The sequence below is a fragment of the Carcharodon carcharias genome, chromosome 6 (assembly GCF_017639515.1).
Source record: "Carcharodon carcharias isolate sCarCar2 chromosome 6, sCarCar2.pri, whole genome shotgun sequence".
Classification (NCBI taxonomy): Eukaryota; Metazoa; Chordata; class Chondrichthyes; order Lamniformes; family Lamnidae; genus Carcharodon; species Carcharodon carcharias.
In genome coordinates this window covers 3717669-3735163 of record NC_054472.1, presented here as the reverse complement: position 1 = coordinate 3735163, position 17495 = coordinate 3717669, and the positions used below count along the sequence as shown (strand labels likewise).

Below are 17495 nucleotides of genomic sequence, written 5' to 3'. Positions count from 1 at the left end.
GCACAACAAACACCATAAACACTACAGTGAGGAATGGGCCTTCCATACTGAGCTTTGTTACATACATTTTTTGTTCGAATGGTAGCATTTTCAGAAGTAACAATTGAATAGAACTTGACCATGGTAAATTGACCATGGTAAAATTAAAAACCATGACATGGATTCAGACACGTCCATCCAAGCATGCTAAACTAACCAGCATAAATAAAAGGAAGTTCAATTTTGTTGTTGTGAGCACTCAGTCACGAATGACTGCAAAGCAATTTGGATTCCACATCATGCACTCCACACTGTCGTGTTAAATAACCTACTTTATATTGTCATCTTCTGTTGAAATGTAACTTTCTATATCAACATAGGCAGCCAAAAACAAATCAATTTCTCTGTAACTAAGAACTAGCTCACGTTAACCCTCTCCCCTCCTTATAAAAATAGATTTGATTTTCTAAATCTGTAGAAAGATGACACATGGACATTACAGCACAGAAACAAGCCAATCGACCAGACCAAATCACAATAACTTCATTTAGATAGCAACTATAACCTAGTGAAATGTCCCAAGGCATTTCACCGATGCACATTCGACAAAAATTGACAATGAGCAACGCAAGATGTCCTAACATGGCCAAAACTTGGTCAACCAGATAGGAACATCTTGAAGGAAGAAAGGGAGGTGAAGACGCCGAGTGAGGGTTTCCATAATCCACCTACTCAATCTAACTCTGAATGCCTCAACCATGAAGTCTGGATGTGACCTCAACAGCCTCACAATTCTGAAGACATTTCCCTTGCCCTCTGTTCCAAGTCTTTAATTTTGTATCTTATGGCCTCTCATTCTTGACCCCTCAGCTACTGGAAATAATCTACTTCTAACAACCCTGTCTTTCCTTTTATAGCGTGAAACACTTCTGTCATATCATTCTATAATCTGTGTTGCTGTAATTAAAAACAGAACCAATTTCGCAATTCTATATTCCTAAAACGCAACTGAGGTAGAAATTGCTGAAGTGCAGTCTGGATTTAGACCTGGTGTAGGAACAAAGAAGGAATATCTAACCCAAGAATAATATTTGATAAATATCTGGAAGTAAACAAAAACATTCACATATGCTTCATAAACTATGAAAAGTGCTTGATCGCGTTTATCAACAAAAGCTAACAGGCATGTTGCTGAAATGTGACAATGACATTAAAGATGAGATTTATCCAGAGCCTATACTGGGACCAAGTAGCCAGCATCTGGATAGAAGACAGACAATCAGGCACATTTCAAGTGAAAAGAGGAGTACAGCAAGGCTGTGTACTGCTGAACAAATATTCAGAGAATTAGATGTACTTCCAAGGCTACAAATTGGAGGCAAGAACATAATAAACTAGCAGTACACTGAAGACACAATGCTACTTGCAGAATCAGAAGAGGCCCCACAAAATATCATAGAGCAAGTAAAATCTAGAAGTTTAGGACATAGATTGACTATGAATATGAAAAAGACAAAAACAATGATAGTCAGAAGGAATACAGTAGAAGAAACTAGATTGAAGTGGATGGTGTCACACTGGAACATATGGATCAGTTTGTCTATTTAGGACAAATGATAACAGAAGATGGCAGATGTGATGCAGAAGTTAGAAGAAGGATTGAGATAGCCAGAAGTAATTTCGTGAAGCTGAAGGATGTGTTAACAAGAAAACGCAAACTTGTAAAAAGGAAAAAAACTCATAGGATGCTACATTCTATCCACTTTCCTGTTTGCCTCAGAAACCTGGGCAATAAATAAAGATTTATGGAAGAAAACACAGGCCTATGAAATGTGGATGCTAAGTTGTTTGCTAAAATTCCATAAACAGATCATAAGATAAACAAAGAAGTGCTGGAAATTGTAAGAGCAAAAAGATCCAAAAAAGAAAATGCCAGTTTTTCAGCCATTTGATCAGAACTGAAAAGCTACAGAGATCTATTTTAGCGGGCAAATTGGTGGGTAGATGAGCTACAATGGATGTGTGAAGATGGTGTAAGGCAGGCGAGTGTGACATGCCATGACAGCAGATCTGCTGGTAGCAGTGGCAACAAGCAGTAACATATTCCTATTTCCGATATCAGGCCGCACCCTACTGAATCAAAATTGAACTCTAAAACCTCAAGATCCTTCCTACGCAATATGGAGCCAAAAAAGGATGAGAATTTTAAATTTGAGATCTTGGGGAATCTGGGAGCCAATGTCAGCAAGGACAGTAGCAATGGGTTTTAGCTGTAGGTGGGTTGATACGAAGTTGGAAGGAGGAGGATATATTATGAAACTAGAAGTAGATGGTTTTTGTGATGGAGAGAATTTGCAATTGGAAGCTCAGCTAAGAGTCATATAGAATAGTGAGGTTGGGAACAGCCTGCTTCAGCCTGAAACACTGGCCAGAGAAGTGGAGGTAATAGGTGATTAAGGCACGGACTTGGTTGAAGACAACAATTTCATTTCCTCTCAATGTTTTGTTGGAGGAAATTGCGGCACACTGAAAGTTAGATGTTGGATGTGGGTGTGGTTAATCATTCCAATAGCTGCTAAGTCACAGAACCCATCTCCTCCTTCTTCCTCTACTGAAACAAACTTTTCTTGTGTCACAGCAGTGAAGAAATTAATTCTTTCTCAATAGTCCGATGATTATGGGCCAACATATGGCCGAAAATGAGGAAACTTGGTACAGTTTGAGGTGCCGAACATGCTAAACGGGGCTGTCATGAAGGCACAGCCAGTGGCTGGAAAATGTTGCTTCAATGGAGTGGGTGATCTGTGTCCAGCTATAAATACTTAAAATGCATTTAAATCTAGAAATGATGTTGATAAACCTGCCACCCCGCCCTATCCCCAGAGAAATAACTCCAATTATAGCTTTATGTAGAAAAATATTTATAATCTACAGATCTACAAATAAGAATCGCAAGAGGTGAGAAGAGCAAACCACTGCCAATAATGGTCCTTTAATCATGCAAACCACAGGTGCTCTTAGAATTTTAGAACAAATTAAAGTTTTAAAGCTCACTGAAAAACCACTTCCTGTCAAGCTCAACAGTCTGGGAAAGCTACCCTGACATTCTAATGATAGAATTTGTGGCTATACTGTTCAATAAGGAAGATCTAACTCCTTTTACATGTCGTCTGTGACTTGTGTTTGTGACAATATTTAATGTTCTGGCCCAAAAGTAATTCAAGGTCATACTACACGGCTCAGATCCTGAACAAAAACAAGGGGATATCAAAAGAATCATTACACAGGTCAAATGCTAAAATATATCAGAGCCTTGCTGGATAGCGAGCTGTTCAGAAACTGGAATGCCAAGGTCATCAACCGTACCTTGTTTTGTTGACTAGTGTTTGTGTGCACTATATCAGAACAAAACACATCTATGTTTAGCAATGTCAGAAAAATCTACAAGTATTTACAAAGGCATTAGTTGCTGAATACGGGCAGGCTACTTCAGATTTCAGCGATTAAATTGTATGTCCATAAAAGTCAATGTTAATGAAGAACAGGATATGAGAGAATATTCTAATTGTTTGGAATGCTTCTTAGCATAAAACATGCAGAGAAAAATAACACCATGTCACCTGAGTAGGCTCAACAGGAAAATGACATGAGCTCAATTGCTTCATTGCTTCAGTGAAACTCACACTATGGTTTATCGCTGATAATCACACATTTTGCACTAAAAATAAATTAAGTGCTGAAAATGTAAGAAAACTGGGAATCTAATACTAAACAAAAAGTGAAATGCCAGTTCATCTGAATTGGGCCAGTTTGGATTCAGAGAAGCGGAAAGTAAAAGAAGTCTGCATATCAGGTTTTAAGATGGATATGCAGAATAACTCCATGTCGGAGCACCACTTGATGAGTGGAGTTGGTTGAGAGGAACACTGGGACTATTCAAGATGCAATAATCAAGAATAATTTAATGAGAACATTGCTTGGACACGAATCTATACTTATACAGAAGATCCAGGATCAGCAATTACGGTGGTTTGGACACCTTTCCAGAATGGACAGATAAAACATCTTCTGTGACCCAGCAGATGTACATGGAGCAAGAAGCTGAGGAAGACCAAGGAAGCAGACAATGGTAAGAGTAACTTGACACAGAAAGGGGCACAGGTGACTGAATGCGCCAGGTTAGTTCAGAACCAACAACAGGGTTGATGCAAAGGAATTTAGTCATAGTGATAGAAGCAACATTGGTAATGATGGAACTGTATGTCTTACAGTTGGAAGATATTGCTAACAAAACATACAGCAGAATGCAAGATTACTTTGAAGAAAAACTACTAAATGAGCTAATAACTCTTTGCAATCACACCTATAGGCTTTGAAAAACTCTGCATGGTAACCACTATGAAGAATCAGCTCATGATGTTGGCCTAATTAAACTTGTAACAGAATGATCAGGTTTCCTGAGAGCCAGAGCTGAGATACATGGCGAAGGCTTTGTAAGGAGGTCAGAAGTGTAAACACAGCTATGATTCACATGATATTTATTGCATCCAAAGTTTGTCCATAATATACAGAAACTGTTTCTAAAATCAGCAATGCCCCATCAGTACTTCAGTTATTGAAAATTCTAGCATGTGAGATAGTAAAAGGACCAAACATCAAACATGAACCATTGCATTGGCCAGACTGCTGTAACAAATATCTCAACTCTCAGATAGCAAAGATATCTGAGATAAAAGAGTCAAACAAAGCAACACCAACACTACTGTTAAATCAATATACACAAGATTCTGTGCAGTAGTACAAGGAAATCTTACGGGCAATTTCCACTCCTGTCAGTTCTCCACGAGGCAGAGTTTCTACTAGTTTCATCAGTGCAATTAGAGTGAAATTGGTTGATTAGCTCAAAAGATTGGGGAATTTTAGATAAGTTACGTTAATCGTAAATCAAATTTCTGTAATCTTAATGACGGTTTATAATTCTTTTTGTCCAGCACTGGCACTGTCATTAAACAGGCCTCACTTTCAGATCAAAATAACCAGAGTGCCAAGCTTCTGCTGATTGTATCCATACAAAGAGACTCTTTAAATTGAGCTTGTTTTCTGAGGTCCAGACACTGGTAGATGCTTTTAAAAGTTTTTACACAATAAAAATATTTAATTTACTAATACACTGTCTGATGCACACTAATTAAACTAGTAAATGGTTCAGTAGGGACTTTTTAAAACTCATTTTCAGTGATCTAACAACAGGTTACTCCAGGTAACGCAATAGCTATTTATTTAAAATGCATAATTTTAAATAAATTATTATTTATTATTAAATAATATTATTTATTAAATAAATTGTTATTTATAATTTTATATTATAGTATTTTAATTATTTTATTATTTATTTTATATTATTATTAATAGACCTGAATTTTCAGCTCTATTAATAAAACTGCACCTGGTTACTACTCTTAAAAACAAGTATTTTTAAATGCAAGGGGAAAAAAAACAATTGTGTTTTATTATGCTGACAATTGTGCTGGTTCAAGGAGGTTTTGACGTTTGTAATCATGCTGGATTTTAATCATGCATTTTAGCAGAAATCTGAATTGTAACCTAACCAGTGCATTGAATTTGTTCTCCCTATGAACAGTTTCACCTTTAATTTGTCTCACTTCCTCCAAATAAAAGGTGTGGCTATGGGTACCTGCATGCGCCCCAGTTATGCCTGTCTTTTTGTGGGGTATGTGGAACATTCCTTGTTCCAGTCCTACTCAGGCCCCTTTTTTCTTCAGTACATCAATGACTATATCAGTGCTGCGTCACGCTTTTGTCTGGACCTAGTAAAACTTATCAATTTTGCTTCCAATTTCCACCCTCTCTTGCCTTCACGTTGTCTGTTTCCGACACTTCCCTTCCCTTCCTCGACTTCTCTGTCTCCATTTCTGGTGATGGACAGTCCACCAATATTCATTACAAGCCCATTGACTTCTACCCCTAGCTACCTCGACTACAGCTCCTCACACCCTGCTTCCTCTAAGGACCCAATCCCATTCTCTCAGTTACTTCAACTCTTTCACATCTGTTCCGATGATGCTACTTTCCAAAAGGGCACTTCTGACATGTCTTACTTCTTCCTTAATTGAGGGATCCCCCACTATTGCGGTTGACAGGGCCCTCAACTGTGTCCAACCTATCTCTTGCAACTCTGCCCTCACCCCTTCCCCTCTTTCCCAGAACCATGATAGGGTCCCCCTTGTCCTCACTTTACACCCCACCAGCATCTGCATTCAAAATATCATCCTCTGCCACTTCCACCAACTCCAGCATGATGCCAACACGAAAAACATCTTCCATACACCTCCCCCATCAGCATTCCATAGGGGCTGTTACCTTTGGGAAGCCTGGTCCACTCCTCCATCACCCCCAGCACCTCATCCCCTTCCCATGCAATCGCAGAAGGTGCAACACCTGCCCCTTTACCTCCTCCATCTTCACTATCAAAGGACCCAAACACTCTTTTCAGGTGAAGCAGCACTTCACTTGCACCTCCTTCAATTTGGTCTACTGCATTCGCTGCTCCCAATGTGGTGGTCTCTACATTGGTAAGACTAAGCATAGACTGGGTGACCGTTTTGCTGAACACCTTCGCTCAGTCCGCAAGCATGAGCCAGACCTCCCTGTCACTTGCCATTTCAACACTCCACCCTGCTCTCATGCCCACGTGTCTGCCCTTGGCCTGCTGCAATGTTCCAGTGAAGCCCAACTCAAACTGGAGGATCAGCACCTCATCTTCTGATAAGACACTTTACAGCCTTCCAGAATTAAGAGTTCAACAACTTCAGACCATGAACTCTCTCCTCCATCATTACCCCTTTTTTAGTCCAATTCTCTTTATTTTTATTATCCTTTATCCCCAACCTCCTCCCACCCCCCCGCAGGGCCTAAGTTACTTGTTTTTATGTTTCACTTTCAGAGAGCGCTGACCCTTGTTCTGCTATTAACATATTCTGCTATCTTACCTTTATGCCACTATCAGCACCTTCTTTAGTCCTTAACACTATCATTAACACTCCCTTTGTCCTGTGTCTATGACATCTTTGTCAAATCTCTCCTGAACTCCCACCTATCCCTGACCTTCTATTTTGCTCTAGCTCCTCTTAAACAGTATAAAATCCAACTCATTTCTACTTCTCTTTAGTTCTGAAGAGTTGTACGGACTCGAAACATTAACTCTGTTTCCCTTCCCACAGATTCTGCCAGGCCTGAGTTTTTCCAGCATGTTGTTTTCATTTCAGCGCAATTTCATCCTCAATTTGCATCCAAAACAGAAATTTACCCAACACCGCCACTCCAAGCCACTCACCATCCTGACTTGGAACTATCGCTGTTCCTTTACTGTCACTGGGTCAAAATCCTGGAACTCCCTCCTTAACAGCGCTGTCGATGATGTACCTCCACCTGATGGACTTCAGCAGTTCAAGAAGGCTGCTCACCACCACCTTCTCAAGGGCAATTACGGATGGGCAACAAATGCTGGCCTACCCAGCAATGCCTACATCCCATAAATGAATATTAAAAAAAAAAAGAGCTTGCAAAAAAATGGGGCTTGTTCAGGGGTTGTTCTTGCTATACTTTCACCTAAATTTTGAGGTAAACCTTTTCTGAACTACAGCCATAAACAACATTAACCAGTAACAGGCCCAGTTCCATGAAATCGCATGATTAATTTACAAGAATTCTGGATAATGCTGGAGATATTTTGGCAAAAAACATTGAAAGACTGCAAAGCACTTGCTTGTCCCACACCCAGGTCTAAATTGAACAGAATGTGCGCTTTCAGGTTTGTCCAATGCTGAGAGGGTTTGAAGGCAAATCCAGATTTGGAGGTAGTAACAGAATACAGCAATACATTGCTGTCACAGCAACAATGAACTCAGGTTAAAGGGAGGTTGGGGCATGGGCTGAATGGTCTGCCTCAAGGCTGTAAAATTTTGTGTCAACGAAATAAAACAGAAGTATCCTACTCCCAAATGAAACACTTCATACAATGTACACATAACTGCTCATTTCAACTCCCAATCATTATTACTTGACGCGACAAGAACCAGACAGAGTCTCAAAGGAACACGGATCTCGGTCACCAATAAACAAGAACGGGAGAGTCTGGGAACAAAATTACCTTGCTCAAATATCAAAACACAAAATTCCAAATAAGTTACAGAGGATGTAGCTAGGATAACAATTTTGCAAGCCTTTTTGGTTCTGGGACCTACATCAAGTCTTTTGGAGGAGAGAGCCAGAATGTCACAAAGATAATAGCCAGCAATAATGTCTCTTGTAATCCATTCATATGCCTGTTAGCTCTGGGCCCTGGGGAAACCTAAGGTATACTCACTATCACAATATCTAATGATGCATCCTCCCTACTCTAACCACAAATGTGGACTAGACTTTTGTTGCACCCAGCCCTGTCAGACATGTGTCAAATTGCCAAAGCAGCAGGATTCCTTTTTGAGAGATGGCCCAGCTGAGAGGGGGCATTGGGGTAAAGCAGGATGCTGGGGGGGGGGGGGGGGGGGGGGGGGACCCGATGGAGAGTACTGAGTGGGGGGGTCTGATGGAGGATGCTGGGGGCAACCGATGGAGGGTGTTTGGGGGTGGTGGGGATAATTGATGAGTGCCGGAGGGTGTGGGCAATCAATGGCCGGTGCCCAGTTAATTGATGGGCTGAGTTGGGGGGAGGTAATTAATGGAGAGTGCTGGGGGTTGGGGTGGGGATAGTTGATGGGATAGTGCCGGGGGGGTGGGGGGGTGGTGGTTGGGGTGATTGGTGGTTGGGGTGATGGGTGATTGGAGTGAAGGGGGGGTCGGGGTGATGAGTGATTGGGTAAAGGGGGTGTATCGGGGTGATGAGTGATGGGGGTGTGGGGGGGGGGTCGGGGTGATGGGTGGGTCAGAGTGATCGGGGTGAGGGGTGATGGGGGTTTGGGGTGATGGGGGGGTTTGGAGTGATGGGGGGGTTTGGGGTGATGGGGGGGTTTGGGGTGATGGGGGGGGGTTTGGGGTGATGGGGGGGTTTGGGGTGATGGGGGGGGTTTGGGGTGATGGGGGGGTTTGGGGTGATGGGGGGGTTTGGGGTGATGGGGGGGGTTTGGGGTGATGGGGGGGGGTTTGGGGTGATGGGGGGGGGGTTTGGGGTGATGGGGGGGGGGTTTGGGGTGATGGGGGGGGGTTTGGGGTGATGGGGGGTTTGGGGTGATGGGGGGGGTTTGGGGTGATGGGGGGGGGTTTGGGGTGATGGGGGGGGGTTTGGGGTGATGGGGGGGGGTTTGGGGTGATGGGGGGGGGTTTGGGGTGATGGGGGGGGGGTTTGGGGTGATGGGGGGGGTTTGGGGTGATGGGGGGGGTTTGGGGTGATGGGGGGGGTTTGGGGTGATGGGGGGGGGGGTTTGGGGTGATGGGGGGGGTTTGGGGTGATGGGGGGGGGGTTTGGGGTGATGGGGGGGTTTGGGGTGATGGGGGGGTTTGGGTGATGGGGGGGTTTGGGGTGATGGGGGGTTTGGAGTGATGGGGGGGTTTGGAGTGATGGGGGGTTTGGGAGTGATGGGGGGTTTGGAGTGATGGGGGGGTTTGGAGTGATGGGGGTTTGGGAGTGATGGGGGGTTTGGAGTGATGGGGGGGTTTGGAGTGATGGGGGTTTGGGGTGATGGGGGGTTTGGAGTGATGGGGGTTTGGGGTGATGGGGGGGTTTGGGGTGATGGGGGGTTTGGAGTGATGGGGGGGTTTGGAGTGATGGGGGTTTGGGGTGATGGGGGGTTTGGAGTGATGGGGGGGTTTGGAGTGATGGGGGGTTTGGGGTGATGGGGGTTTGGGGTGATGGGGGGTTTGGGGTGATGGGGGTTTGGGGTGATGGGGGGTTTGGAGTGATGGGGGGGTTTGGGGTGATGGGGGGTTTGGGGTGATGGGGGGGTTTGGAGTGATGGGGGGGTTTGGAGTGATGGGGGTTTGGGGTGATGGGGGGTTTGGGGTGATGGGGGGGTTTGGGGTGATGGGGGGTTTGGGGTGATGGGGGGTTTGGGGTGATGTGGGGGTTTGGAGTGATGGGGGGTTTGGAGTGATGGGGGTTTGGGGTGATGGGGGTTTGGGGTGATGGGGGGGTTTGGGGTGATGGGGGGTTTGGAGTGATGGGGGGGTTTGGGGTGATGGGGGGGTTTGGGGTGATGGGGGGGTTTGGAGTGATGGGGGGTTTGGAGTGATGGGGGGGTTTGGAGTGATGGGGGGGTTTGGAGTGATGGGGGGGTTTGGAGTGATGGGGGGTTTGGGGTGATGGGGGGGTTTGGAGTGATGGGGGGTTTGGGGTGATGGGGGGGTTTGGAGTGATGGGGGGTTTGGGGTGATGGGGGGGTTTGGGGTGATGGGGGGTTTGGGGTGATGGGGGGGTTTGGGGTGATGGGGGGTTTGGGGTGATGGGGGGGTTTGGAGTGATGGGGGGTTTGGGGTGATGGGGGTTTGGGGTGATGGGGGGTTTGGGGTGATGGGGGGGTTTGGAGTGATGGGGGGGGTTTGGGGTGATGGGGGTTTGGGGTGATGGGGGTTTGGGGTGATGGGGGTTTGGGGTGATGGGGGGTTTGGAGTGATGGGGGGGGTTTGGGGTGATGGGGGTTTGGAGTGATGGGGGTTTGGAGTGATGGGGGGGTTTGGAGTGATGGGGGGTTTGGAGTGATGGGGGGGTTTGGGGTGATGGGGGGGTTTGGGGTGATGGGGGGGTTTGGAGTGATGGGGGTTTGGAGTGATGGGGGGGTTTGGAGTGATGGGGGGGTTTGGGGTGATGGGGGTTTGGGGTGATGGGGGTTTGGAGTGATGGGGGGGTTTGGAGTGATGGGGGGTTTGGAGTGATGGGGGGGTTTGGGGTGATGGGGGGTTTGGGGTGATGGGGGGGTTTGGAGTGATGGGGGGTTTGGAGTGATGGGGGGGTTTGGAGTGATGGGGGGGTTTGGAGTGATGGGGGGTTTGGAGTGATGGGGGGGTTTGGAGTGATGGGGGGTTTGGGGTGATGGGGGGGTTTGGAGTGATGGGGGGTTTGGGGTGATGGGGGGGTTTGGAGTGATGGGGGGTTTGGGGTGATGGGGGGGTTTGGGGTGATGGGGGGTTTGGGGTGATGGGGGGGTTTTGGGTGATGGGGGGGTTTGGGGTGATGGGGGGGTTTGGAGTGATGGGGGGTTTGGGGTGATGGGGGTTTGGGGTGATGGGGGGTTTGGGGTGATGGGGGGGTTTGGAGTGATGGGGGGGGTTTGGGGTGATGGGGGTTTGGGGTGATGGGGGGGTTTGGGGTGATGGGGGTTTGGGGTGATGGGGGGTTTGGAGTGATGGGGGGGTTTGGGGTGATGGGGGTTTGGAGTGATGGGGGTTTGGAGTGATGGGGGGGTTTGGAGTGATGGGGGGTTTGGAGTGATGGGGGGTTGGAGTGATGGGGGGTTTGGAGTGATGGGGGGTTTGGAGTGATGGGGGGGTTTGGGGTGATGGGGGGTTTGGAGTGATGGGGGTTTGGAGTGATGGGGGGGTTTGGAGTGATGGGGGGGTTTGGAGTGATGGGGGGGTTTGGAGTGATGGGGGGGTTTGGAGTGATGGGGGGGTTTGGAGTGATGGGGGGGTTTGGGGTGATGGGGGTTTGGAGTGATGGGGGTTTGGAGTGATGGGGGGGTTTGGGGTGATGGGGGGTTTGGGGTGATGGGGGTTTGGGGTGATGGGGGTTTGGGGTGATGGGGGGGTTTGGGGTGATGGGGGTTTGGGGTGATGGGGGGGTTTGGAGTGATGGGGGTTTGGAGTGATGGGGGTTTGGGGTGATGGGGGTTTGGGGTGATGGGGGTTTGGAGTGATGGGGGTTTGGGGTGATGGGGGTTTGGGGTGATGGGGGTTTGGGGTGATGGGGGTTTGGGGTGATGGGGGGGTTTGGAGTGATGGGGGGGTTTGGGGTGATGGGGGGTTTGGGGTGATGGGGGGGTTTGGGGTGATGTGGGGGTTTGGGGTGATGGGGGGGTTTGGAGTGATGTGGGGGTTTGGAGTGATGGGGGGGTTTGGAGTGATGGGGGGGTTTGGGGTGATGGGGGTTTGGAGTGATGGGGGGGTCTGGGGTGATGGGGGGTTTGGAGTGATGGGGGGGTTTGGAGTGATGGGGGGGGGTTTGGAGTGATGGGGGGTTTGGGGTGATGGGGGGTTTGGAGTGATGGGGGGGTTTGGAGTGATGGGGGGGTTTGGAGTGATGGGGGGGTTTGGGGTGATGGGGGGGTTTGGGGTGATGGGGGTTTGGGGTGATGGGGGGGTTTGGAGTGATGGGGGTTTGGGGTGATGGGGGGGTTTGGGGTGATGGGGGGGTTTGGGGTGATGGGGGTTTGGGGTGATGGGGGGTTTGGGGTGATGGGGGGTTTGGGGTGATGGGGGTTTGGAGTGATGGGGGTTTGGAGTGATGGGGGGGTTTGGGGTGATGGGGGGTTTGGAGTGATGGGGGTTTGGAGTGATGGGGGGGTTTGGAGTGATGGGGGGGTTTGGAGTGATGGGGTGATGGGTTCCAGCCTCTCTCTCCCCCCCTCCCCACCCCCACCCCTGGGCTGCACTCACCGGCCGGCTCGGGTAGACCCGGGACAAGTGGCTCTTGAGCTTCTCCACGGTCCAGTTGAGGAAGCAGCTGACGGTCTGATCGTCATATTTCTGATTCGGAGCTTTAATGACCAGAGTGACCGGGTTGTCGGCGGAGCCCGGCTCCATAGCGCATCGCCGGGGAGGCCTCGCACACAGACTCCCCGTCACCCCCTCCTCACTCCGGGCCCAAGCCCGGCCCCACTCCCCCCACCACCTCACTCCCGAACCCCACCCCGCTCCCACTCCTCCCCCCCCCCCCCCCCCCCCCCCCCCCCCCTCCCACCTCAATCCGGGCTCGGGCCCCAACCCTCCTCCCTCCCGGCCCCGACTCCCTTCTCAGTCCGGACACCGATCCCCCCCCCTCCCCCCGCCCTCCCTCCCGGCCCCTCCGCACTCCCGGCCCCGGCTCCCCCTCACTCCCAACCCCCCGACCCCTCAGGCCGGACTCCGGGCTCCGGCCCCCCAACCCCCTCACTCCAGGCCCAGGCTGGCCCACATCCGCCGCCCTCACATCGCCAGGCCGGGCCGCCCCGCCTCTATTCTCTGTCCCTTCCAGTAGCTGCTGGGCCTCGATCCCCGGCCTGGAGTTGCTGACCCTCCACAATCTCCACGGTGACGAGGGTTCGGTGCAGCGCGCGCTCCCGTCACCCCGCCCAGGCTGGGACAGCGAAGGCGCGCCTGATGTCACAATGCACGGTCATCGCAATCGGTCCGTCTGACGTCACCACGCAGTTACACCGTGACGTCAAAACAGGAATTCCCCGGCTCACCACACAGACTGAAATGAAGCAATCCGAGCTGCACCCTCTCCTCCCCCAGAAAATGTCCGAGCTGCACCCTCTCCTCCCCCAGAAAATGTCCGAGCTGCACCCTCTCCTCCCCCAGAAAATGTCCGAGCTGCACCCGCTCCTACCCCAGAAACTACCCGAGCTGCACCCTCTCCAACCCCATAAAATACCCAAGCTGCACCGACTCCACCCCCAGAAACTACACGAGCTGCACCCTCTCCAACCCCAGAAACTACCCGAGCTGCACCCTCTCCAACCCCAGAAACTACCCGAGCTGCACCCTCTCCAACCCCAGAAACTACACGAGCTGCACCCTCTCCAACCCCAGAAACTACCCGAGCTGCACCCTCTCCAACCCCATAAAATGTCCGAGCTGCACCCTCTCCAACCCCAGAAAATGTCCGAGCTGCACCCTCTCCAACCCCAGAAAATGTCCGAGCTGCACCCTCTCCAACCCCAGAAAATGTCCGAGCTGCACCCTCTCCAACCCCAGAAAATGTCCGAGCTGCACCCTCTCCTCCCCCAGAAAATGTCCGAGCTGCACCCTCTCCAACCCCAGAAAATGTCCGAGCTGCACCCTCTCCAACCCCAGACACTACCCGAGCTGCACCCTCTCCAACCCCAGAAAATGTCCGAGCTGCACCCTCTCCAACCCCAGACACTACCCGAGCTGCACCCGCTCCACCCCCAGAAACTACACGAGCTGCACCCTCTCCAACCCCAGACACTACCCGAGCTGCACCCGCTCCACCCCCAGAAACTACACGAGCTGCACCCTCTCCAACCCCAGAAACTACCCGAGCTGCACCCGCTCCACCCCCAGAAACTACACGAGCTGCACCCTCTCCAACCCCAGACACTACCCGAGCTGCACCCGCTCCACCCCCAGAAACTACCCGAGATGCACCCGCTCCACCCCCAGGAACTACACGAGCTGCACCCTCTCCAACCCCAGACACTACCCGAGCTGCACCCGCTCCACCCCCAGAAACTACACGAGCTGCACCCTCTCCAACCAGAAACTACCCGAGCTGCACCCTCTCCAACCAGAAACTACCCGAGCTGCACCCGCTCCAACCAGAAACTACACGAGCTGCACCCTCTCCAACCCCAGAAACTACCCGAGCTGCACCCTCTCCAACCAGAAACTACCCGAGCTGCACCCTCTCCAACCCCAGAAACTACCCGAGCTGCACCCTCTCCAACCAGAAACTACCCGAGCTGCACCCTCTCCACCCAGAAACTACCCGAGCTGCACCCTCTCCAACCCCAGAAACTACCCGAGCTGCACCCTCTCCAACCAGAAACTACCCGAGCTGCACCCTCTCCACCCCCAGAAACTACCCGAGCTGCACCCTCTCCACCCCCAGAAACTACCCGAGCTGCACCCTCTCCACCCAGAAACTACCCGAGCTGCACCCTCTCCAACCCCAGAAACTACCCGAGCTGCACCCTCTCCAACCAGAAACTACCCGAGCTGCACCCTCTCCACCCCCAGAAACTACCCGAGCTGCACCCTCTCCAACCAGAAACTACCCGAGCTGCTCCCTCTCCACCCCCAGAAACTACCCGAGCTGCACCCTCTCCAACCCCAGAAACTACCCGAGCTGCACCCTCTCCAACCCCAGAAACTACCCGAGCTGCACCCTCTCCAACCCCAGAAACTACCCGAGCTGCACCCTCTCCATCCCCAGAAACTACCCGAGCTGCCCACTCTCCATCCCCAGAAACTGTCCGAGCTGCACCCTCTCCAACCAAAAACTACCCGAGCTGCACCCTCTCCATCCCGAGAAACTACCCGAGCTGCCCGCTCTCCACCCCAGAAACTACCCGAGCTGCACGCTCTCCATCCCCAGAAACTATCCGAGCTGCAACCTCTCCATCCCCAGAAACTACCCGAGCTGCACCCTCTCCACCCCCAAAAACTACCCGAGCTGCACCCTCTCCATCCCCAGAAACTACCGAGCTGCACCCGCTCCACCCCCAGAAACTACCCGAGCTGCAACCTCTCCAACCCCAGAAACTACCCGAGCTGCACCCTCTCCATCCCCAGAAACTGTCTGAGCTGAACCCTCTCCATCCCCAGAAACTACCCGAGCTGCACCTCTCCACCCAGAAACTACCCGAGCTGCACCCTCTCCAACCCCAGGAACATCCTGAGCTGCACCCACTCCAACCCCAGAAACCGTCCGAGCTGCGCCCTCTCCACCCCCAGAAACTGTCCGAGCTGCACCCTCTCCATCCCCAGAAACTACCCGAGCTGCACTCTCTCCAATCAGAAACTACCCGAGCTTCACCCTCTCCAACCAGAAACCGCCCGAGATGCACCCGCTCCACTCCCAGAAACTACCCAAGCTGCACCCTCTCCACCCCCAGAAACTACCCAAGCTGCACCTTCTCCATCCCCAGAAACTACCCGAGCTGCACCTTCTCCAACCCCAAACAATACCCGAGCTGCACCCGCACCAACCCCAGAAACTACCCGAGCTGCACACTCTCCAACCAGAAACTACCCGAGCTGCACTCTCTCCACCCCCAGAAACCACCCGAGCTGCCCTCTCTCCAACCCGAGAAACTGTCCGAGCTGCACCTTCTCCAACCCCAGACACTACCCGAGCTGCACCCGCTCCACCCCCAGAAACTACCCGAACTGCACCCTCTCCAACACCAGAAACTACCCGAGCTGCACCCTCTCCAAACAGAAACTACCCGAGCTGCACTCTCTCCACCCCCAGAAGCTACCTGAGCTGCCCCCACTCCAGCCCCAGAAACAGTCCGAGCTGCCCCCTCTCCACCCCCAGAAACTACCCGAGCTGCATCCTCACCATCCCCAGAAACTACCCAAGCTGCACCCTCTCCACCCCCAGAAAGTACACGAGCTGCACCCACTCCATCCCCAGAAACTACCCGAGCTGCACCCTCTCCACCCCAGAAAGTACACAAGCTGCATGCTCTCCACCCCCAGAAACTACCCGAGATGCACCCTCTCCATCCCCAGAAACTACCGGAGCTGCACCCTCTCCAACCCAGAAACTACCCGAGCTGCACCATCTCCATCCCCAGAAACGACCCAAGCTCCACCCTCTCCAAACTCAGAAACTGTCCGAGCTGCACCCTCTCGACCCCCAGAAACTAACTGAGCTGCACGTTCTACATCCCCAGAAACTACCCGAGCTGCACCCTCTTCACCCCCAGAAACGACCCGAGCTGCACCCTCACCAACCCCAGAAACTACCCGAGCTGCACCCTCTCCATCCCCAGAAACTGTCCGAGCTGCACCCTCTCCATCCCCAGCAAATACCCGAGCTGCATCCTCCCCATCCCCAGAAGCTACCCGAGCTGCACCCACTCCACCCCCAGAAACTACCCGAGCTGCACCCTCTCCAACCCCGGAAACTGTCCGAGCTGCGCCCTATCCACCCCCAGAAACTGTCCGAGCTGCCCCCTCTCCACCCCCAGAAACTGTCTGAGCTGCACCGTCTCCATCCCCAGAAAATACCCGAGCTGCACTCTCTCCAACCAGAAACTACTCGAGCTTCACCCTCTCCAACCAGAAACAGCCCGAGCTGCACCCTCTCTACCCGCAGAAACTACCCACGCTGCACCCTCGCCACCCCCAGAAACAACCCAAGCTGCACCCTCTCCAACCCCAGAAACAGCCCAAGCTGCACCCTATCCACCCGCAGAAACTACCCGAGCTGCACCATCTCCATCCCCAGAAACTACCCGAGCTGCACCCTCTCCATCCCCAGAAACTACCCGAGCTGCACCCTCTCCAACAAGAAACTACCCGAGCTGACCCCTCTTCAACCCCAGAAACTACCCGAGCTGCACCCTCCCCATCCCCAGAAAAAACCCGAGCTGCACCCTCTCCAACAAGAAACTACCCGAGCTGCCACCTCTCCATCCCCAGAAACTACCCGAGCTGCACCCTCTTCACCCCCAGAAACTACCCGAGCTGTACCCTCTCCAACCAGAAACTACCCAAAGAGCGCCCTCTCCACCCCGAGAAACTACCCGAGCTGCCCCCTCTCCATCCCCAGAAACTGTCCGAGCTGCTCCCTCTCCAACCAGAAACTACCCGAGCTGCCCCCTCTCCAT

The 17495-nt window shown here is 51.4% G+C and overlaps 1 protein-coding gene across 1 annotated transcript in view; it reads right to left on the bottom strand.

Annotated features, from left to right (window-relative positions):
- Positions 1 to 12801, bottom strand: part of herpud2 (HERPUD family member 2) — a 59083-nt gene extending 46282 nt beyond the window's left edge. Inside the window, exon 1 of the mRNA XM_041189986.1 lies at positions 12586 to 12801. Within this exon, the coding sequence (XP_041045920.1) occupies positions 12586 to 12732 (147 nt within the window). The 5' untranslated portion in view covers positions 12733 to 12801. The remainder of the gene's footprint in view (positions 1 to 12585) is intronic.
- Positions 12802 to 17495: the final 4694 nt, after the last annotated feature.